This window comes from Oryx dammah, unplaced genomic scaffold (assembly GCF_014754425.2).
Source record: "Oryx dammah isolate SB20612 unplaced genomic scaffold, SCBI_Odam_1.1 HiC_scaffold_21, whole genome shotgun sequence".
Taxonomy (NCBI): Eukaryota; Metazoa; Chordata; class Mammalia; order Artiodactyla; family Bovidae; genus Oryx; species Oryx dammah.
This window is the reverse complement of record NW_024070205.1, coordinates 45,475,113-45,498,103: the sequence shown is the minus strand read 5'-3', so window position 1 is coordinate 45,498,103 and position 22,991 is coordinate 45,475,113. Positions and strand designations below refer to the sequence as shown.

General features: G+C 38.3%; 1 protein-coding gene across 1 annotated transcript in view; it reads right to left on the bottom strand.

Moving 5' to 3' along the window:
* WDR64 (WD repeat domain 64) overlaps positions 1-22,991 on the bottom strand; it is a 123,156-nt gene that overhangs the window by 28,286 nt on the left and 71,879 nt on the right. The window contains exons 15-21 of the mRNA XM_040263575.1: positions 17,186-17,360; positions 12,178-12,196; positions 11,493-11,609; positions 8,722-8,823; positions 7,455-7,524; positions 6,544-6,580; positions 5,839-5,981 (exon numbers count right to left, since the gene is read on the bottom strand). Of these exons, the coding sequence (XP_040119509.1) occupies positions 5,839-5,981; positions 6,544-6,580; positions 7,455-7,524; positions 8,722-8,823; positions 11,493-11,609; positions 12,178-12,196; positions 17,186-17,360 (663 nt within the window). The remainder of the gene's footprint in view (positions 1-5,838; positions 5,982-6,543; positions 6,581-7,454; positions 7,525-8,721; positions 8,824-11,492; positions 11,610-12,177; positions 12,197-17,185; positions 17,361-22,991) is intronic.

Genomic DNA, 22,991 nt, shown 5'->3' with positions numbered 1-22,991 from the left:
ATGGACATGAGTTTGAGTGAACTCTGGGAGTTGGTGATGGACAGGGAGGCCTGCCATGCTGTGATTCATGGGGTCGCAAAGAGTCAGACATGACTGAGCGACTGAATTGAACTGAACTGATACGGACTTATTTCCTTGAAACTAAATATTAGTAAAAGTGGGGTCAACTGTTAATTAGTAGGCTGCAGTCCACCGGATTGCTAGGAGTTGGACACGACTTCACTTTCACTTTGATGTGTTGGAGAAGGAAATGGCAACCCACTCCAGTGTTCTTGCCTGGAGAATCCCAGGGACGGGAGAGCCGGGTGGGCTACCGTCTATGGGGTCACACAGAGTCAGACACGACTGAAGCGACTTAGCAGCAGCAGCAGCAGACTCTTATTACTGCAGATCACCTCTGTACTTGTAGGTTGTTTTCTGTCACTTCCGATAACCCTCTTCATGCAGTTCCTCAACCCCTTTCCAGTGATATTTCTCCTTTTAAATAAACATGATTTTCAGATTTAAATGTTTCTCACTTACTTTAAGCCAGAATGTTGTATTTGTCCTTTCAGAAATATCTATTTTTGAATATTGGTACAAGACAGATTGCAAGAGATTCAAATTTGGCAGGTTGTTTTTCAGTGCTTAGTGTAAATCATCACTGACTTTCATATACATTTCTGTACTTACTTGGAGAATAAAAGTCAAAACATAGGAAGAATAATTTTGAATCTGCTACTTGTTTCCTGAGATTTAGTTGGATATAATATTTTCTCCTCCTATTGTTCTCACACTTTTATTATTTAGCTATTGTGGGGGGAGGGGGAAACGTCACTGCTCCAATACCTGGATCGTCTCAGGGAAAATCATTGTTTACAGTATTTCATAGCATTTTCAAACCAAGAAAGTGAAGTCGCTTAGTCGTGTCCAACTCTTTGCGACCCCATGGACTGTAGCCTACCAGTTTCCTCCATCCGTGGGATTTTCCAGGCAAGAACACTGGAGTGGGTTGCCATTTCCTTCTCAGGGATTGAACCTGGGTCTTCCGCATTGTAGACAGACACTTTACCGTCTGAACCACCAGGAACCAAGAGTTTCTCACTAATAAGTTAGAATCAGCTGATCAATTGGAGGTTTTATACAGCAGACAGTATGCTGTTCTGTGTTGTCAAACCTCACTATCTGCCATACAAAACTTGCTGTTTTCTGGGTTTCCCTCTAGAAAGGAATCTTATAAGTGATGCCACCTCCCTTGCTGTTCACCATCATCAGTCTACTCAAGATCCTTACTTCTGTCATTTCTGTCCATCTAATTCAAACCCCCTGCCCTATTTTCCACCCCCAGATCATTGAAAATCTCTCAGTAGATGAAAGGTCTCCCTTCATTGTAAAGTGTCTAGGACCCTCAATATAAGGTAATAACTTCTTCCAGTCGCTTGGAAAGCTAAATTTTCATGTATATTCCACATTTCAGTGTTCTTACACTCTTTAATGATGTATTCATCATTAATACTATCATGTTATTTAAATCTTAGTTTTCTGAATGCTGTTTTAAGCCAACATTTTCACTCTCCTCTTTCACTTTCTTCAAGAGGCTCTTTAGTTCTTCTTCACTTTCTGCCACAAGGGTGGTGTCATCTCTGTATCTGAGGTTATTGATATTTCTCCTAGTAATTTTGATTCCAGCTGTGCTTCATCCAGCCTGACATTTCCATGGTGTATTCTGCATAAAAGTTAAATAGGCAGGGTGACAATATACAGCCTTGACGTACTCCTTTTTCTATTTGGATCCAGTCTGTTGTTCCATGTCCAGTTCTAACTGTTGCTTCCTGACCTGCATATAGGTTTCTCAAGAGGCAGGTCAGGTGGTCTGGTATTCCCATCTCTTTCAGAATTTTCCACAGTTTATTGTGATCCACATAGTCAAAGGCTTTGGCATAGTTAATAAAGCAGAAATAGATGTTTTTCTGGAACTCTCTTGCTTTTTCCATGATCCAACAGATGTTGGCAATTTGATCTCTGGTTCTTCTGCCTTTTCTAAAACCAGCTTGAACATCTGGAAGTTCACAGTTCACATACTGTTGAAGCCCAGCTTGGAGAATTTTGAGCATTACTTTGCTAGTGTGTAAGTTGAGTGTAATTGTTCAGTAGTTTGAGCATTCTTTGGCGGTGCCTTTCTTTGGGTTTGGAATGAAAACTGACCTTTTGCAGACCTGTGGCCACTGCTGAGTTTTCCAAATTTGCTGGCATATTGAGTGTAGTACTTTCACAGCATCATCTTTTCAGATTTGAAACAGCTCAGCTGGAATTCCATCACCTCCACTAGCTTTGTTCACAGTGATGCTTCCTAAGGCCCACTTGACTTCACATTCCAGGATGTCTGACTCTAGGTGAGTGATCACACCATCGTGGTTATCTGAGTCATGAAGATCTTTTTTGTATAGTCTTCTGTGTATTCTTGCTACCTGTTTTTAATATCTCCTGCTTCTATTAGGCCCATACCATTTCTGTCCTTTATTGTGCCCATCTTTGCATGAAATGTTCCCTTGGTATCTCTAATTTTCTTGAAGAGATCTCTAGTCTTTCCTGTTCTATAGACTTCCTCTGTTTCTTTGCATTGATCACTGAGGAAGGCTTTCTTATCTCTCCTTGCTATTCTTTGGAACTCTGCATTCAAATGAGTATATCTTTCCTTTTCTCCTTTGCCTTTTGTGTCTTTTCTTTTCTCAGCTATTTGTAAGGCCTCCTCAGACAACCATTTTCCCTTTTTGCATTTCTTTCTCTTGGGGATGGTCTTGATCATTGCCTCCTGTACAATGTCACTAACCTCTATCCATAGTTCTTCAGGCACTCTATCAGATCTAATCCCTTGAATCTATTTCTCACTTCCATTGTATAATCATAAAGGATTTGATTTAGATCATATCTGAAAGGTCTTCTGGTTTTCCCTAGTTTCTTCAATTTAAGTCTGAATTTGGCAATAAGGAGTTCATGATCTGAGCCACAGTCAGTTCCTGGTCTTGTTTTTGCTGACCGTATAGAGCTTTTCCATCTTTGGCTGCAAAGAGTATAATCAATCTGATTTTGGTTTTGACCATCTGGTGATGTCCATGTGTAGAGTCTTCTCTTGTGTTGTTGGAAGAGCGTGTTTGCTATGACCAGTGAGTTCTCTTGGCAAAACTCTGTTAGCCTTTGACCTGCTTCATTTTGTACTCCAAGGCCAAATTTGCCTGTTACTCCAGGTATCTCTTGACTTCCTACTTTTGCATTCCAATCCCCTCTAATGAAAAGGACATCTTTTTTGGGTGTTAGTTCTAAAAGGTCTTGTAGGTCTCTGAACCATTCAACTTCAGCTTCTTCAGCATTTTTGGTCAGGGCATAGACTTGGATTACTGTGATATTGAATGGTTTGCCTTGGAAGCGAACAGATATCATTCTGTCGGTTTTTGAGATTGCATCCAAGTACTGCATTTTGGACTCTTGTTGACTATGACGTCTACTCCATTTCTTCTAAGGGATTCTTGCCCACAGTGGTAGATACAATGGTCATTTGAATTAAATTCCCCCATTCTGGTCCATTTTAGTTCACCGATTCCTAAAATGTCAATGTTCACTCTTGCCATCTCCTGTTTGAGCAGTTCCAATTTGCCTTGATTCATGGACTGAAAATTCCAGGTTCCTATGCAATATTGCTCTTTACAGCATTGGACTTTACTTCCATCACCAGTCACATCCCCAGCTGGGTGTTGTTTTTGCTTTGGCTCTGTCTCTTCATTCTTTCTGGAGTTATTTCTCCGGTGATCTCCAGTAGCATATTGGGCACCTAACAGCCTGGGAAGTTCATCTTTCATTGTCCTAATTTTTTGCCTTTTCATACTCTTCATTGGGTTCTCAAGGCGAGAATGCTGAAGTGGTTTGCTATTCCCTTCTCCAGTGGACCATGTTTTGTCAAAACTCTCCACTATGACTCGTCCGTCTTGGGTGACCCTACATGGCATGGCTCATAGTTTCATTGAGTTAGACAAGGCTGTGGTCCATGTGATCAGTTTCATTAGTTTTCTGTGACTGGTTTTCATTCTGTCTGCCCTCTGTGGGATAGGGTTAAGAGGCTTCTAGAAGCTTCCTGATGGGAGAGACTGACTGTTAGGGAAAATGAGTTTTTGTTCTGATGGGCAGGGCTATGCTCAGTAAATCTTTAATTTCCTGTTGGTGGGTGGGCTGTGTTCCTTCCCTGTTGTTTGACCTGAAGCCAAACTATGGTGGAGGGAATGAAGATAATGGTGACCTCCTTCAAAAAGTCCCATGCAGGCACTGCTACACTCAGTGCTCCCGACCCTGCAGCAGGCTACCACTGACCCACGCCTCCACCAGAGACTCCTGGGCACTCATGGGCAAATCTGGGTCAGTCTCTTGTGGGGTCACTGCTCCTTTCTCCTGGGTCCTGGTGTGCACAAGGTTTCGTTTGTGCCCTCCATGAGTCCGTTTCCCCAGTCCTGTGTAAGATCTGGCAGCTCTATGGTGGGGTTAATGGCGACCTCCTCCAAAAGGGCTTATGCCACACCCAGGTCTGCTGCACCCAGAGCCCCTGCCCCTGCTGCAGGCCACTGCTGTCTCCACAGGAGACACTCAAACACAGTTCTGGCTCAGTCTCTGTGGGGTCTCTGAGCCCTGGTGTGCACAAGGTTTGTCTGAGCCCTCTGAGCATCTCTGGTGGATAAGGGGTTTGATTCTAAATGTGATTTCACGCCTCCTACAATCTTGCTGGGTCTTCTCCTATGCCCTTGGACAGGAGGTATCTTTTTTTGGTGGGATCCAACATTCTCCTGTTGATGGCTGTTCAGCAGTGAGTTGTAATTTTGGAGTTCTCACAGGAGAAGATGAGTGCATGTCCTTCTACTCTGCCATCTTCATGACTTCATCTCCATCACTTCATGGCAAGTAGATGGGGAAACAATGGAAACAGTCACAGACTTTATATTTTTTTGGCTCCCAAATCACTGCAGATGGTGACTACAGCCATGAAATTTAAAAATGCTTGCTCCTTAGAAGAAAAGCTATGACCAACCTAGACAGCATATTAGAAAGCAGAGACATTACTTTGCCAACAAAGGTCAATCTAGTCAAAGCTATGGTTTTTCAAGTAGTCATGTATGGATGTGAGAGTTGGACTATAAAGAAAGCTGAGCACCAAAGAACTGATGCTTTTGAACTGTTGTGTTGGAAAAGACTCTTGAGAGTCCCTTGGATTGCAAGGAGATCCAACCAGTCCATCCTAAAGAAAATCAGTCCTGAATATTCATCAGAAGGACTGATGCTGAGGCTGAAACTCCAATACTTTGGCCACCTGATGTGAAGAACTGACTCATTGGAAAAGTCCCTGATGTTGGAAAAGACTGAAGGTGGGAGGAGAAGGGGACAACAGAGGATGAGATGGTTGGATGGCATCATCGACTTGATGGACATGAGTTTGAGTAAGCTCCAGGAGTTTCTGATGGACAAGAAGGCCTGGTGTGTTGCAGTCCACGAGGTTACAAAGAGCTGGACACGACTCAGCAACTGAACTGATTATTTAAATATCCAGTGAAATATATAGTGGGATGTATTCATAGCTCAATGTAAAGAAAGATTGGAAATACAGTAGTTGTCTTAGCAGTTTTGATCTTTTGAGTTACAAAATTGACCTAAATTTTTGAGTAGTATTTTCAGTGAGTAGACTGCAAAACCAGCCATTTGGCTAGAAGATTGAACAGTAATAAAATTAGATGCTATATCAAACCTTAGGGGCCTAAGGTTTATTCAATAGTCCTTTTTATCTTTCCCGTTCTTTGCTGTTCCAGGTAAATGACAGGCCCTGACCTCCATAGTCCACAAGCGGAGATGTCCGTCCTCATGTGCAGTGACAAGGATAGGTGGTGGTTGAGAATCTGTTTCACTGGTGCCTCCAGGAGGCTTTTTGTCTGCTGGCTGCTGCTCTCTCATGGCAACATGTGTTTGCTCACCTGTTGGAAAATTAGTGAGTTACCAGTGTTTGTTATACTTGGCATTTCAAATTTTATAGAATATAAAAGAGGAAGCAAGTAGGAAAATAGAAAAAAAAACTCACATTCTTTTCCCTAGAATTTTTTTTTTTTAATCTTAGAGAACTTCAGTCAGTGCAGAGAACAAAAAACCTTTAACAAATGGAATCCTGTATCACTGGAAAAAACTAGAAGAGCTCATTTTGGGTTCTATTACAAAAATCTCTGCACTGTACGTGGTAGTTAAAACTAGATATACATCGAGTATGAGTCCTACACAGTCAAAAAAGGCTTATGAATCTAGTATAAGCTTCAGGGCAGCAGGCTGGAGACTAAGAAGCTCAGTAGTAGTTTGGATTTTTAAAATCTAAAGTTAATAGTTATAAAAGCATCATAATAATGTAAACTCTGCTTCTTAGATTACTGAGTCCTATAGCACCTCAGCATTTAGTCACAAAAAAGAATATACATTAATTCTAAGTAGTCTATCACCTAAACTCCCTATGGCAAAGAAGTTAAGAAAGGGAGGCGATTTCACACTAACCTTTAACCTCACTCTCATGTATGCTCTGTTTGCTTCCCTAAATTCACGGAGAAAAAGAGAATATTTATGACATTGTAAGGAAATGCGATACACTGAATGAATAGATTTTTTTCATAGTTAAATTTATATCTCCAAGCATTAATTTAAGTTATTTTACAATTACTTCTTTGAAAAGATGCATTGCAGTGATTTTCATGTTTATAAATAAGGTATTTATAACACAGCCTTTTCCTAGTGGCTCCAGTGTAGCATAATAACGAGAGTAATTAAATACCTAGAGCTTGCTACATTCTTAGTGTATAATGTCTCTAATTCCATTAACAACCATACCAGTTAGGTTCTACTATTCCCTTTGTATTGCTGAAGAAATGGAAACTCAGAGGTTAAGTGACATCTCTAAAGCTAATCAGATAATAAATGGAGGCTTGGATTTAAGTACAAGTCTGTTTGACACATCCTTACAAGCTGATTATTTCCACTGTGCAAGTGCTTTTAAAATAATTTATTCACTGAAAACTTTCCTTCAAACAAAATCTTAACTAGAAATAAAAATGTGTAAAAAAATATGAAATATGGAACCAAGAACACAGTTTGAAAACCATTTCGTTACATTGTGTTGTAACATAATCACACACGGTCTCTTTTCTCTGTGAAATGTATATAATACTTTTTAGTAAAAGAGATAGTCTAAATTTATTATTTAATAAACATAAAAATAGCTTATGTAATTTATTTTATTCATGATTATTTGCAGATAGGAAAGCCTTGAAAAATAGTGGGGAAAAAGATAAAAGCAGTTTAGACATTGCTTTTTAGGGAAAACAAAAAAGATTTTACCTACTACATGCAACAAATTATTGAGCCAACATTGGTGATAACAGGAAGGCACACTCTCCTTTTCTCTTGCTTACCTTGCTACTCTGTGGACCCTTGCTAGAATCACACTGGGATGAAGAACATACAGAATCCTGACTTGATCTCCTATAAGGAGAGGGAGGAAGCCCCAGGAGGAAAAGTTAAGATACTCTTTCATACTCAGAAGGTTCTCTCCTCTGTTTTAATTTCAGCTGGTTACTTTTTTTTAGCATCTCTGGATTTTAGTGTGGATACTGCTCAGGTGTAGGAAATAAAAATCTGTTCTTTCCCACTGTTAAGGCTAGATTTAGTCCCAGAGGCTCTGACACTGAAATGATGGGGAGTGAGGTGGCTATGAGGAGGCCTGGAAAACCTAGTAACTTCTGCTCTATTGTTTCTAATTCTGCTAGAATGGGCTGAAAAGGGGCTTAGTGTTCTGGTGCAGATATATACAGATGAGGTCCTCAAAATATTCTCAGGATGAGAACGTTTCAAGTCAAGGAGTAAGGAAGATGTTATATTCTGGCTCACTTCTGGATGATGAGATGGTACAGAAGCCTTTGATTTCTCTCCAGAGATGTGTTTTTCGTTGCCTATTGAAATCAGAGTTCTCGAGCAAATATAAATAGGAAAAACATCTTTTCTTAAACTTAAAAAAAAAAAAAATCCCCTGCTCTCTTGGAAATGGATGACAATTGCTCAGTTATAGCAGATGTCATATGAAACCTGCTTCCATATGATCTTTCATATTTGCCCTATAAATCTTTTTTTTTCTGCTTTATATCAGTGCTCATAGAGTTGTATTTTAGCTGCAAGTGGGGTCAAGTGAGCATTTTTCCTCTCTGCTGTGGAACTGAAATGGTAAGGGGAAACTGGATAACCACACAGCAATTAGATCCCCCTGGGGCCACCCACTTACAAAAATAGTAATAGGGAAGAAAGCTGAAGCCAAGTATGTCAGTCCAGATATATCTTCCCTCAATTGTGTGTGTGTGTGTGTGTGTGCTCAGTCATTCAGTTGTGTCTACTCTTTGTGACCTGTGGACCGTAGCCCACCAGGTTCCTCCTGTCCATGGAATTTTTCAAGCAAGAATACTAGAGTGGGTTGCCACCTTCCTCCTCCAGGGGATCTTCTGGACCCAGGGATCGAACCTGCATCTCCTGCTTCTCTTGCATTGTCGAGTGGAATCTTTACCACTAGTGCCACCTGGGAAGACCCTTCTCTCCATTGTACCTTCCTAAATGCTGGGATGAGGAGAACTCTTTTTATATCATCCACTTAAGTCCCCAACAATATTTTTTGATCAGTAAATGCTGAGTTACCTTACACATTCAGGATTATGAAAGAGAAATAGTATGTCATTAATTCTAAAGCGTTTAGGGTCCAAATCAGGGTCTACAGTGAAGCAATCTTCTGGTCTATACCTAGGAATAAGCATACATTCACAAGATAAAAAATTTACAAATAAGGTAATGTACATTATTATATATTCCATGCAGAGGTAATCAACTCCTGAAATGTTGATTATCATTGAACATGGAGAGAAAACCCAGAAGTATAGCATTTGAACTCTTTCTTAATAAACATCTATATAACAACATGATCTTTTAGTGTTTAGAAGTCTTTTAATTCAATCAATTTGTCTCTTAGTTCAGAGAGTGAGCTTATACAACCTCCTGGAAGTTTCATACAGTTTAAAGAATAGATTTCTACTCTTTGAATAAGTGAAAGGAGAAATTAGAATAAAATGTAGTTACTACCCTCAAGCACCTTATAATTAAGTGGAAAAGGAAAGCAGGTAATTCAGTAATCACACTATTCTTCCTGCTCCAGTCTCCAATTGACTCAGATTCCCAAAAACCCCTTCCTAGGTAGTTTCATGGAAGCAGAAGGATGGTCCCCACTGTCTGCCCTGGTACTTCACAGTAGGGTTTTAAAGCCATGTTTGCTATTCCTTACAGGAAATAGATGTTATAACAAACTGTTCTTTTTCCTTTAGTGAAAATTACCTCTCCTAATTTGGATCGACAAGTGATGAAGGACCTGCTGGGGAGTGAACCAAGCTCAAAGGAGGAAACTGCAAATTTGATGACTTGTTGAGCTCCAACTTTTTATGTATTTCTGCTCTGCAAGTGAACTGCATGGTAAAGTGGATTATTCATTAGCAGTAACAACTTCTAGTTTGCACCCAAAAAAGCATAGGACTTGGAACAGAAAAAGAAGGACTGTTTCTCCTGACTGGTGAAAGGCTCTTAGACAAAGTTTGAGGTAGAGGTAGAGATAGCCATCCTTTAACTTTAGAGTCTTTAAAGTGGACCTAAATTACTTTGGACAGTTAAATTATATGTTTTGCAAAATACTCCAGTGATTCTAAATCAATTGTTTTAATATAATCATCTTTTTGTGGGAAGAGGACACTGTATGACCCATTGTAGTCAGTTATTCTTCTGTGGGTGCTGGATTTGCATGCACCCCTTGGCAAACTGCCTAGCACTCAAGGATAGAGTCAAGAAGAATCTCCACCTTTGAACTGGGAATATTCTCAGGGGAGCTGCGATCTCTTTTAAGCTGTGGCAGTAGATGGTGGCCTTTGCATTTTTAGTCTAGTAGATGCTTTCCCAAAATAGTGAGTCATACATAAGCTGACACAGTGTGAAACCTGTATTAATAGGAAGATGAGGAATTGTGTGGTGTTATTATTTAGGAATAAAGTGGCACATATACAGTCTGTGAGAAAAGCCTGAGGGCAAGGATTGGAGGAAAGGAACTGAAGGTTGACAGGAATTCTAGGGGCAGGGCCCAGCAGACCCTGAGCTGAGGTAAAGAGGAGGGGTTTGCAGAAACAGCTACTTCAGCTTAAGGTTCAAAGCAAAGCTTACCCAGAGTCCCAAAAAGAAAGGAATATTTCCTCCCAAAACTTGACTAAAAGTGAAAACTCTGACGTTGACTGAAAAGGGGCATAGAGCCCAGGAAGACATGTGCGAGTGCTGTAGCTAGGAAAGGCAGAGATTTCTGTCACCTTTTCTTCTTCTTTTCCCTTGTCGTCTCTAACTCTCTTCTCCTTTATACCGCTTTCCTTCCCCAAAATGCTTAAATTGAATTGATTTTATTTTTAATTCATTGTTAAGGTTCTTGGCCATCTTACACAAAGGATAACTTTAGAAACTCTCTTGATATAGGGTGATACATGGCCCTTGCTTAGAGCCCAATTACACAACTGAGGAAAGGTTATTATTTTTAACCCATCCATAACAAATAATACAATGTTACATTATATGCTTTATAACTAATGGTAAGCATATTTAGAACTGGATTTCCAGGGGAGGGTAAATTTTGTGGAACAGAGCAGAGCAAATCTAGTTGGTTGAGATGTAGAATTGAATGTGTAATGCCCTTGTTAGTACTGCCCTGTAGTATTGGGTGGAGCTCTTTTTCCATAAGAGCTTATGGGAAAAACCCAAAAGAACTTTTTGACTACCCCAATAAACTGGATGTGTTGGAGTGGTGAATGAGAAGGAAAACCCATCTTAATTACCTCTCACCATTTGATGCTGGTGTCACTGGGAATACCAGATGAGATGAGGGAGGGTAGATTGGGAAGAAATCTTGGGCATGTGGGACTTTAAGTGTCTTGTTAGTCATCCATATGGTAATTGCCAGTAGGCAATTGGATATGTGTGCTTGAAACTCTTAGATTATTATTTTAAATTACTACATATTTTAAATATTTTTTAAAGTTATGTATTTGGACAAGATTGTACATGGAAAGCATGTACTAACTTCAGTGCATGCTTTAGTACATAAGCTGTGCACATAAATTACATACTCTAGTACATACTCAAGAAGAGTAAATGTAAAAGCACTTGGGAATACAAATAATTAAGGTTTACTTTATTCATATCATTCTGGGATTTAGACACTTAGTACATATGCTGCTTATAAAGATAACCTCCAGGAAAGGCTCCTTGAGAAAATTATCCTCACTTTTATGTATTGCTTTTTTTTTTTTAAGTAATGAATATTACTTTGACTCTTCTGCAGTGCAGCTTTTTAAGGAAATGAGTACAGTATTTAAGGAAACAATGCAACTCACACTTCTTTGACAGTTGATGTTACAAAATTCCATAAGATGATCACACCATTTAAGGTTCCAGCAGCTATCAAATTATATCCTTCTATTTGTAATAGATCAATGCAGTTCACTTCTATACTAACAGCAGAATTCTGAAGAGGGAAAGAAACAGAACCAGTGACCATCATAAACACAGTATCTAAGCACAATACAAACACAATGTGTATAATTTGTTGCTCTCATTAACTTAAATCAAAAAAAGTATATATTTAAATCCTAAAGCATGAAATTTAGTAAAATCTAAATTATTTTGGCATAAAATACTTTAATTTGTAGAATTTAATAAAGCAAGAAAGAATATACTCTTCATCAAGATCAGCCCTGGGATTTCTTTGGAAGGAATGATGCTAAAGCTGAAACTCCAGTACTTTTGGCCACCTCGTGTGAAGGGTTGACTCATTGGAAAAGACTCTGATGTTGGGAGGGATTGGGAGCAGGAGGAGAAGGGGACGACAGAGGATGAGATGGGTGGATGGCATCACTGACTTGATGGACGTGAGTCTGAGTGAACTCTGGGAGATGGTGATGGACAGGGAGGCCTGGTGTGCTGTGATTCATGGGGTTACAAAGAGTCGGACATGACTGAGTGACTGAACTGAACTGCTTGTCTTCTTCCTTCAGCCTAAACTATCAACCAGTAAATTACCTTTCCATCTTTCTGTTCTCTTCAAACTTCTTGAAAGAATATCCTATATTAGCTCTTCTAACTTACTGACCTTCCTTTCACCCATGGCCTAGCTTCTGCTCCATGCCACTCTATGAAAGCTTTTTCTAAATATCACTAGGGACTTTCTTTTACCAATGCTATTTGATATGTTTCAGTTGTCTTGCCTCAAGTATTTTTTGGTAACTACTATGTTAGGTTCTTGGTATATATAGTTAAACAGAATGTCAGTAAACCCAGAGAAAATTTTAATACAATTCAAGCATTCAGATAAACTATTCAGATAACTGTTAATTCAGATAAACTGTTATTATGTACAATTTTTTTTGAGAGTTTATGTTTTATTTGACAGACATACTAAGGACTTTAAGCCCAGGAGATAGCATCTTAAGTAATCTTGGAAAAACTGCTCCAAGGAAGTGAGGAGGGAAGCTAGGATATATAGGAATTATCCAACAAAGGACACAAAACATTACTGTTAATAAAAAAAAACTCAATTTAAGGAATTTAACACTTTTCTGTGTATGAGAAGATGCAAGAGTCTGAGCTCTCTTCATTCCTTTGATATGCACCTCAGCTATCTGGGGCCAGTATCCTGTTTTCACATCCCGAGTTTCCTCAGGGCTCACCATCAGAAGTGGCTGTAGTCTGATGGCTGCTAGATGGTAACTATTCTTTGTTTCCTTCCTGAGTTCCCTCAGGACTTACCAGCTCACCGTCAGAATTGGCTACAATCACTGATGACTGTGATATCTTTTTTTACTGATATGGCAGACAATATTTTATTTCTCCGTTCTTCATCTTGGTCCAAACTTTGAGACATTTCATGACCAATTTTTGTCTCATGGTGCTGGGACGTTCTTCTTAGATCTGGCAAAAATTTTTGTTGATATGCCACTTTGGATGTTAATTTTTGGATTAGGTTCTGTTGATAATTAAAGATTCTCTGGATCCTCTGTCTTACTAGTCCATTATGATCCAGGAAATGTTTTCAGCTTATTGCTTCTTTCCGTACCTAGAATCACACTGCTGCTAAGTCGCTTCAGTCGTGTCCGACTCTGTGCGACCCCATAGATGGCAGCCCACCAGGCTCCCCCATCCCTGGGATTCTCCAGGCAAGAACACTGGAGTGGGTTCCCATTTCCTTCTCCAGTGCATGAAAGTAAAAAGTGAAAGTCAAGTCGCTCAGTCGTTTCTGACTCTTAGCAACCCCATGGACTGCAGCCTACCAGGCTCCTCCATCCATGGGATTTTCCAGGCAAGAGTACTGGAGTGGGATGCCATTGCCTTCTCCAAGAATCACACTATTAGAATTATTTTATGAGTCATAAATGTGATCTATTTCCTCAAAATGTTTAGCCATCATCAGTTTTGTCACAGGGTCTAGTTATACACTGGGTACAGTAAGAGACAACAACCTTATAAAATAGACAGGATATAAGTAATACAGCTAGTAATATTAACAAAGTCCTAGGGCAGCATGGAGACACAAAACACATTTGGAAATGAAGAACAGATTAAAACAATGATTACATCTTTGTTTACAAAGCTATACTTTATTAACTTTGTTGTAAGTTAAAGCGTAAGAGGAAACCTCTTTTGGAAAACAAAGATTAAAACTAGTATATTGTCCAAAAAGTCATAAAGTTATAAACCGTGTTTATCAGTTCATCTGATCCCGTAAAGTTAATTCCTGTTGTTCTGGATGAAGTCATCAGATTTTCCATTAGAGTTTTGTTTTGAGAGTTCTGAGGAAAGATAGCATGTCTTTCAGTTTATCAGTCATTTTTTTGTTGTTCATTTGCTAAGTCATGTCTGACTCTTTGTGACTCCATGGATTGCAGCACACCAGGCTCCTCTCTCCTCCACTATCTCCCAGAGTTTACTCAGATTCATGTCAGTTGGTGATGCTATCTAACTATCTCATCCTCTACTGCCCCCTTCTCCTTTTGCCTTCAATCTTTCCCAGCATCAGGGTCTTTTCCAGTGAGTCGGCTCTTCACGTCAGATGGCCAAAGTATTAGATCTTCTGCTTCAGCAACAGTCCTTCCAGTGAATATTCAGGGTTGATTTCCTTTCAGGTCAACTGGTTTGATCTTGCAGTCTAAGGGACTCGCAAGAGTCTTTTCCAGCACCACTATTCAAAAGCATCAGTTCTTCGGCGCTCAGCCTTCTTTATGATCCAGCTCTCACATCTGTACATGGCTACTGGAAAAACTACAGCTTTGACCATACAGATGCCCTAAAGCAATAAAACAATGGTGGCATGAGACCCACATCCTGCCCAGTGAGCTCAGTAAGTTAATGACCCCTAGGACAGGATACATAGTAGGTGCTCATTAAAAATACATGCAGTGACATACAAAAGTCTCAAAAACCTACTAAAGAATATTTAAGTATTACTGTTTGATTCAACTTACATAGCATTCTAGAAGAAGTAAAAACAAATCTAAAAAAAATTAGAACAGTAGTTGTCTTGAGTGAGGGGCAAGTATTGATTGGCAGGAGTATGAAAATGTGTTTTATCTTGATGAGGTTTGGATTGTGTTTTGAATATATTCCTATTCAAATTCATTGAATAGCACACTTGAATTCTGTGCATTTTATTATTTGTAAATTTTACTAAAAAATGTAAATAGTGAATTCTAGTTAAAGATAATATACTGAACTATTTAGGGGATGACATGTCCTGATATCATCATCTTACTTTGAAATATATTTTAAAAACAAGGTGGATTGAAGGGTGAGTAGGGGATGAATATGTAAATACATATGCAAAGAAGCAAATATTACAAAATATTTGTAAAGAGTAAATTTTAAGTGGAGGGTTTTATAGGTACTCATTTTATAAAGCTGCCAGTTCTATATTTGTGAAATTTTTCATAATGAAATGTTGAGAAAGAAATACCTATGAACCATACACTCTTCAGGAAAGAAATTTTATAATTACAAAGACATTTTACACCCCTGGAAGTCCACCCATGGACTGAGAATTCAAAGATCCTAAATTAGGGAGTTAAGGACCCTGGTTCTGTAACTCTAAAGATCTACTACTAAGGACTTGTCAGGAGATACTTCTTTTTATCTGTGTGTGGAAAACAATATTGGTTTCTTTCAATCTACTTACAATTTTGAAAATCAGAGAATATCCTGTAACAGAAATAGTCTGATGATGTATTTTCCTTATTTAGATTTTTCAAACAATATTTAGGACAGCAAGAAAAAATTAACCAGATATCAATAAGTGATATCACCAGAGCAATATAAGAAGCTTACAAAATAAAAGCTGAAAACAAAAAGTTGAAATTTTATTAACTGATATTGGAAAATCTAGTTAAAATCATATAATGTAAACATGGTAAAATAATAATTAGCCAGAAAATGTGAACAACAATTTTGTGACCTCTTGATATGACCCCAAACTTACCCTTCTTGTCAAAATCTAGGAGATGTTAAAACAACCTAGCTATTTTTAGATAGATGAAAACATGAAATGCTAATGGACTCCCTGAGTGGAGCTGAAAGAATACTTGTGATTATTTCCAAGAGTAGTTTCTAATAAACTGTTGAAACTTCATCTACACCAAGCTGCTCAGAAATTAACACTGCCATGGCAAAAATGACCATACACAAAGTGAAAACACAAATAAGAAAATGGCAAAAAATATTTGAAACTTCTCTCACAGAGGACTGGTATTCCTAATTCATATTCCTAATTATTTATACATATATGTGTGTATTCTTATATTCCTAATATAAAGAGCTTTTTAATATATTAGAAAAAAGAAAAATCTAGATAGAAATATAAACAAAGAATAGAAAAATGATGCATGTACATAAACATATTTAATCTAAAAACTTGTCATACCTGAAACTTATCCAGAACTACTAGGGTCATATCAAAAGAACTCAGAAACCTGAAGTGTCCAGCTAGCTTGAGATGGGACAATTTGAGAATTAATCAATAATGCAGTAGACGGAAACACATCAAGAATATTTAAATTTGTGATCTGATAATGATACTGAACAAATAAGATCCACTGACCACTTTTGTAAGATGCTAGAAAACCAATTTCTTACTTTGAAAACTGATAAATGTAAGAAAACAGTCAGTCAGTTATTTTGATTTCCTATCTGAACTGTACCTCAGGATAACTAAATAATTGATAATAGTTTTTATTTAGAGACATATTCCAGCTAACAAATTAATCAGAATGGTAAAATGGCAACTCTGAGTGAAATAATAAACCTAGGTAGTGATCATTAATGGCTGCTGACATCCCCTCCAAAAAAACACATTATGTGAATTTTAATGGAGGTAATGATACGTGTACTGTAGTGACCTCCATGTAGTATAGAGTCTTTTTTTTTTAATCAAAGCTGTATGCACTAGATATAATTACCAGATTAAAGGAAGTAAAAAAGAACCTCTTCAATTTACCACAAGGGTGCAATCAGCAAAATCTGGAAAATGGAAAGCCAATTGTCTAGTATCATCAAAAAAAGAATTACAAGGGGAAAAAAGATAGGGAAAGATAATTACAGCTTTAAAGAGACATCAACCAAATGGACCTTGATTGGATTCTGGTTGAAACAAACTGTAAGAAGTATATATTATATGAGAAGATCTGGGAAAATTGAAAACTGTGATGTGATTATGTTAAAGATGTCTTAGAAATTATTTTAGAAAATATTTGAGAAAATACTGGTACCATTGTTCTATTTTTGAGTCATTACTATTTAGAGATACATACTGAAATATTTAGGGATAAAGTTACACAATGTTGAGGATTTGCTTTAAAATAATCCATCCATTGACAATGGTCATGGAGAAGTGGTAGAAATAATGAGAAAAAAAATTGGCCATAATAGATACTTTTTGAAGCTGGCTAACAGTACATGAAAATACATTGTATTATTTTCTCTACTTTTGTATATGTTTGTAATTTTTCATAATATAAAGGAAAAAAATTCAAGAAGAAACTTACACCAACACGCTGAGAAAAGTTTTTCTCAGCTATCAACTCTACATCTGGGAAGGGAATAGCCATGCTTCTTTCTTTAGTAGACACCCTTAGATGCACAATACGATTCCCATTTTGTAGGACAGGCACAACATCAGGTAGCTCCCATATCACCGCAAGGTAAATATCATCTTCTTTACCCTTTAATAGAAATTCAGTGAGTACATGAAAACTTCAGTTAACTATTTTGAGCTGTTTTAATGGCATAGAGAAAAATAGAACATACAGTGATATACTTGCCACTCAGCTTTGGTGGCTCAGACAGTAAAGCGTCTGTCTACAATGCAGGAGACCAGGGTTCGAGCCCTGGGTTGGGAAGATCCCCTGGAGAAGGAAATAGCAATCCACTCCAGTACTATTGCCTGGAAAATCCCATGGACAGAGGAGCCTGGTAGGCTACAGTCTATGGGGTCGCAAAGAGTCAGACATGACTGAGCAACTTCACTTTCCCACTTTCAGCTTTATCAGATCTTAAACTCTACCTGTCCCCGTCTAATATAATTCCTCTTTCTTGTTTACTTTCTGGAGGTAACTAGTAACCTGAATATGGTTAGTCATCAAAGTTTATACCCACATGCCATATTCAGGTTTTATTCATATATATAGCTTCCCTGGCAACTTAGATGGTAAAGAATCCACCTGCAATGCAAGAGGCCCATGTTTGATCCATGTCAAGAATATCCCCTGGAGAAGGAAATGGCAACCCACTCCAGTAGGTGGAGAATCCCATGGACAGAGGAACCTGGGAGGTTACAGCCCACGGGGTCATAAAGTGTCAGACATGACCTAGTGACTAACACTTTTCATATGTATGTTACATGATATGATATTGCTTTCAGGCTTCTAACCTTTTTATAAAATGATATCAAACTTTATGGATTCTTACTCACCTTGCTTGTTTCACTTATTTTTGAGATTTATACAAGTAATTACATGGCACTCTAGTTCATTTTGGCAATGGCACCCCACTCCGGTACTCTTGCCTGGAAAATCCCATGGACAAAGGAGCCTGGTAGGCTGCAGTCCATGGCAGCGCTAAGAGTAGGACATGACTGAGCGACTTCCTTTTCACTTTTCCCTTTCATGCATTGGAGAAGGAAATGGCAACCCACTCCAGTGTTCTTGCCTGGAGAATCCCAGGGAAAGGGGAATCTGGTAGGCTTCCATCTATGGGGTCGCACAGAGTGAGACACGACTGAAGCGACTTAGCAGCAGCAGCAGCAGCAGCAGCTAGTTCATTTATTTTTAGGCAGCAGTATTGTATGAATATACTACTATTTACTTATCCATTTTCCTACTGGTGAGTGTTCAGGCTGTGAATTTTTCACTGCATGTTTTTTGGACAAAGGGCATATTTTCTAGGGCATGTGCCTGGTATAGAATTATTAAATTGTAAGATATGTGCATCCAGTTCTTTCTTAACATTCTTGTCAAAACTTGGTTTCATCTGATTTTTTTAAAATTATTTTTGGCTATCTGATAGTTTTTAAATAGGAGATTAAATTTTTTTTAATTTTTTAATTACATTATTCACATTTTCCTAATTTTGTAAGTTGAACATATTTTTCACGTATTTTTGAACCATCTGATTTTCTTATCTGTTCTTTGTCCATTTTCTGTTGAGCTATTTCTTTTTCTTCTGGATTTGTGTCATTTCTTTTGATAGTCTGGTTCCTAATCTTATTTACCTGGGGTGCATTTGTCTTTTCACAGTCTGTGACTTGTTTTTCTACTTTGTTTTCTAAGACAGGTGTTTATTTTTAATTTGATTGTAGTGAAGATATCTTTGTGATATCTCATTTATTCAGGTTGTCTTTATGTCCATTAAGATCCCCACTGCAAGAACCTTGTATGTTATTGTTGTATTTGTTTTAGGTACCTTTGATTTTTTTTTTTTTTTTTTTTTGCTATTGTCATCATTCTTTCTGTTTTCTAGTTGGTTATTGTTGGTGAGATGCTTTTAGTTTTAGAATTTTCAACTTTTATATGGGAATAAAAGCTACTCTGTAAAGGTTATTTTGTTGGCAGAGCAGGGATCTTTGTAGGTTGAAAGGCAGCTGTGGTAAAATGAGAATATTGGTTCTAGGCATGATGACAATGTGTTTCTAGTCTTAGTTCTAGTGAGACCTTGGACAAAGTATATATCTTTCAGTTCAGTTCAGTCGCTAAAAGATATATTGGACAAAGTATATATCTTTATGGGGCCTTATTTTCCTTAGTTCATAGTTAAAAGTCCTATTTTAAAAAACTTTATGTTTCTAGGTGTAGATCTAACATCTCTGTTATCTCATACGTATGTTAATTCAAAAGTGTAAGCCAATGGTACTCCTATATACTAGTTGCTTCTTTAGTGTTTACACCATCATGGGATTAGAAGGAATCTCAGCAATATCCAAATAGTGATCAGATATGGATATACTGAGCAATAGCTTGGTTAGGGTCGTGGGCTCCCTTGATGAGATAAACTGGCTACAGTGGTTTTAATAAGTTTAGCTGCTTTTAGCTGACCCATTTCAGATAGTAGCTCTCAGACTTTCTGAATTCACAGAACACTAAATTTTTAAAAATCTTTTAAAAGATTGATTTAGAGTTACTAATATTTCATTTTACCAAGAAAGGACATAGGGGGACCCTTATTCGGAAACACTCCTAGGATGAGATTTGAGCATGACGTTTCATCTACAAGTATCCTGAAATCCCCAGAGGTGTGTGTGGAGGGGGCAATGTGTGCTACGGTTTATGCGTAGTTTTCCTTGCCTCCAAGGACGCAGAGGAGTAGCTGAACAAGTGTGTAACAGCCTTTGATACTTTTGAAATTGGGAAGAGAATGGGCAGCAGAAAAGCTTACTGATGGCAACAGAGGACTGCTGTGGGGAATGCTGAACCCCAACCCTCAAGAACACCATGGCTGTATATCCCCCCTTTGGGATTGTCACCTCTTGCATTTTTCTAGTAGCCAAAGCCCAGTGAGAAGAAAAACTGTAGTTAAGTGGGCCTAGAATCTAGAGAGAAGAATGGACAAAACATGCAGAACAGATCCCAGAGTAGCTAGAACTTCTGGGAAGTACGATAACTTGAGCAAACCTGAACAATACTTCAGTTCAGTTGCTCAGTCGTGTCCAACTCTGCGACCCCATGGACTGCAGCATGCCAGGCTTCCCTGTCCATAATCAACTCCCGGAGGCTACTCTAACTCATGTCCATTGCATCAGTGATGCCATCCAACCATCTCATCCTCTGTCGTCCCCTTCTCCCACCTTCAATCTTTCCCAGCATCAGGGTCTTTTCCAATGAGTCAATTCTTTGCATCAGGTGGCCAAAGTATTGGAGTTTCAGCTTCAGCATCAGTCCTTCCAATGAATATTCAGGACTGATTTCCTTTAGGATTGACTGGTTGGATCTCCTTGCAGTCCAAGGGACTCTCAAGGGTCTTCTTCAACACCACAGTTCAAAAGCATGGGAGTTCAAAACAGAAACAAAAACCAACACATGATCTTCATGTTTAGGAATTTGGTTGATGAGTTAAAGGGGACAGTGCCTGTCTGAGACCTGAACTAATAGCCTAGCAGTAGAGAAATATTTCAAGAGTTAGCAAAGCTAAAACAAAACAAAAACAGAGGAAAAATACAAGAAATCTGGAAGACAGATTCAGAAGACCTAATGAGTCAGACATGACTGTGCAACTGAACTGAATATGCAAATATGAGTTTCTGAATTAGAAAAAGAAACATATGCCAAACAGACATCTAAGAAACATATAATAATACAATGAAAATCCCCTGAGCTGGAAGAAATACCTAGGACTTCAGATTGAGTTTCCTGTGGAATTGATGAGAAACGATACACACATAGGCATAGACTTTAAACTTCAAGGACAAAGATACTATCTTATAAATTTGCAGAAAGAATAAGTTGCTTACAAAGGAAGAAGACTCAGACCAGTTTTGGATTGCTCATTGACAGCACTGTCACTTGGAGACAGTGAAGTTACATATAGACCAAATAAAAGGTCTTGTAACTCATGAATGGAGAAAGAAACAGCAACCCACTCCAGTATTCTTACCTGGAAAATTCTATGGACAGAGGAGCCTGGCAGGCTACAGTCCATGGAGCCACAAAGAGTCAGACATTACTGAGCGATTAAGCACACACACACACAGGCACTAAAGTTTTGGTCTGTTATTTACTTACTATATATATTGTCATCTCTTTAATACCAGTTAGGAGATCTAGAAAATATTTAATCCACAATGTTTCATGGCTTTCAGTGACTGTCCTGAGTAGTTATCTAATATAGAATCCTGGGATTTAGAAAAATACCTACTGTATGGGGAGCACACAAAATATTTCTTGAATTGTGTTGAGTTTAGTTGGAAATCAGAGGAAAGCAGTCTTCCCTGACTCCAAGATTAGGCTAGGCACTACCTGCCATCATTAATTTCTATAGCACTTTGTGCAAGCATTCATAACACATATAACAGGTGGATCAATATCAGTCCTTCTTATTAAATTATAAGTTCCATTGTGAAATGGGAGATATCTTTCTGGTTCATGGTAAATATTTGGTAAATGGTTACTGAAAAAAATGAGTGAATAAATGAAAGTATTCCAAAAATTAAGTATGTAAATCAAACCATATTTTACTTTGAATAGCCAGACAATAAGCGATAAGCAAATAATAAGATATCAATAATAATAAAAATAATATTTTCAACATTATCCTTATTGTAAATCTCCCCCCTCAAACATTAATAAAATACCCTAAAATGCCCCATAGATTTACTATTGTGTATCTTACAAGGGGTTTCTTGTATTTCTTCATTCTGTCAATCCTTAGTGAACACCTACTCTGGGCAGAGCAAGAATACAAATATGAATAAGAGAGGCTTTCAGTCCTCATCAAGTTCAGTCTATGGAGTTCTGGAGACATAAAAAATCAAAATAATCAAAGCTAAAATGCTATAGTAGATCTAAAAGCAATTTTGACATGGGAACAGCACCATGCTACATTTTGCAGTTTTTAAAAAGGAGTGTTTATAATAGCAGATTTTGTCTGTTGGGATTGCACTAACTTAAAACAGAGAAATTAATACATTGTCACATTTGAGACTATATTACTAATAAGTTCCTTTCTACAGTGCCACTTTTTTAGGGAGTAAGTGAGCTTGTTTAATTTCAGTTCAGTTAAGTTCAATTCAGTCACTCAGTTGTGTCCAACTCTTTGCAACCCCATGAATGGCAGCACACCAGGCCTCCCTGTCCATCACCATCTCCCAGAGTTCACTCAGACTCACGTCCATCGAGGCAGTGATGCCATTCAGCCATCTCATCCTCTGTTGTCCCCTTCGCCTCCTGCCCCCAATTCCTCCCAGCATCAGAGTCTTTTCCAATGAGTCAACTCTTCGCATGAGGTGGCCAAAGTATTGGAGTCTCAGCTTTAGCATCATTCCTTCCAAAGAAATCCCACGGCTGATCTCCTTCAGAAGGGACTGGTTGGATCTCCTTGCAGTCCAAGGGACTCTCAAGAGTCTTCTCCAACACCACAGTTCAAAAGCATCAATTCTTCGGCGCTCAGCCTTCTTCACAGTCTGATTCTCACATCCATACATGACCACAGGAAAACCATAGCCTTGACTAGACAGACCTTTGTTGGCAAAGTAATGTCTGCTTTTCAAAATGCTATCTAGGTTGGTCATAACTTTTCTTCCAAGGAGTAAGTATCTTTTAATTTCACGGCTGCAGTCACCATCAGCAGTGATTTTGGAGCCCCCC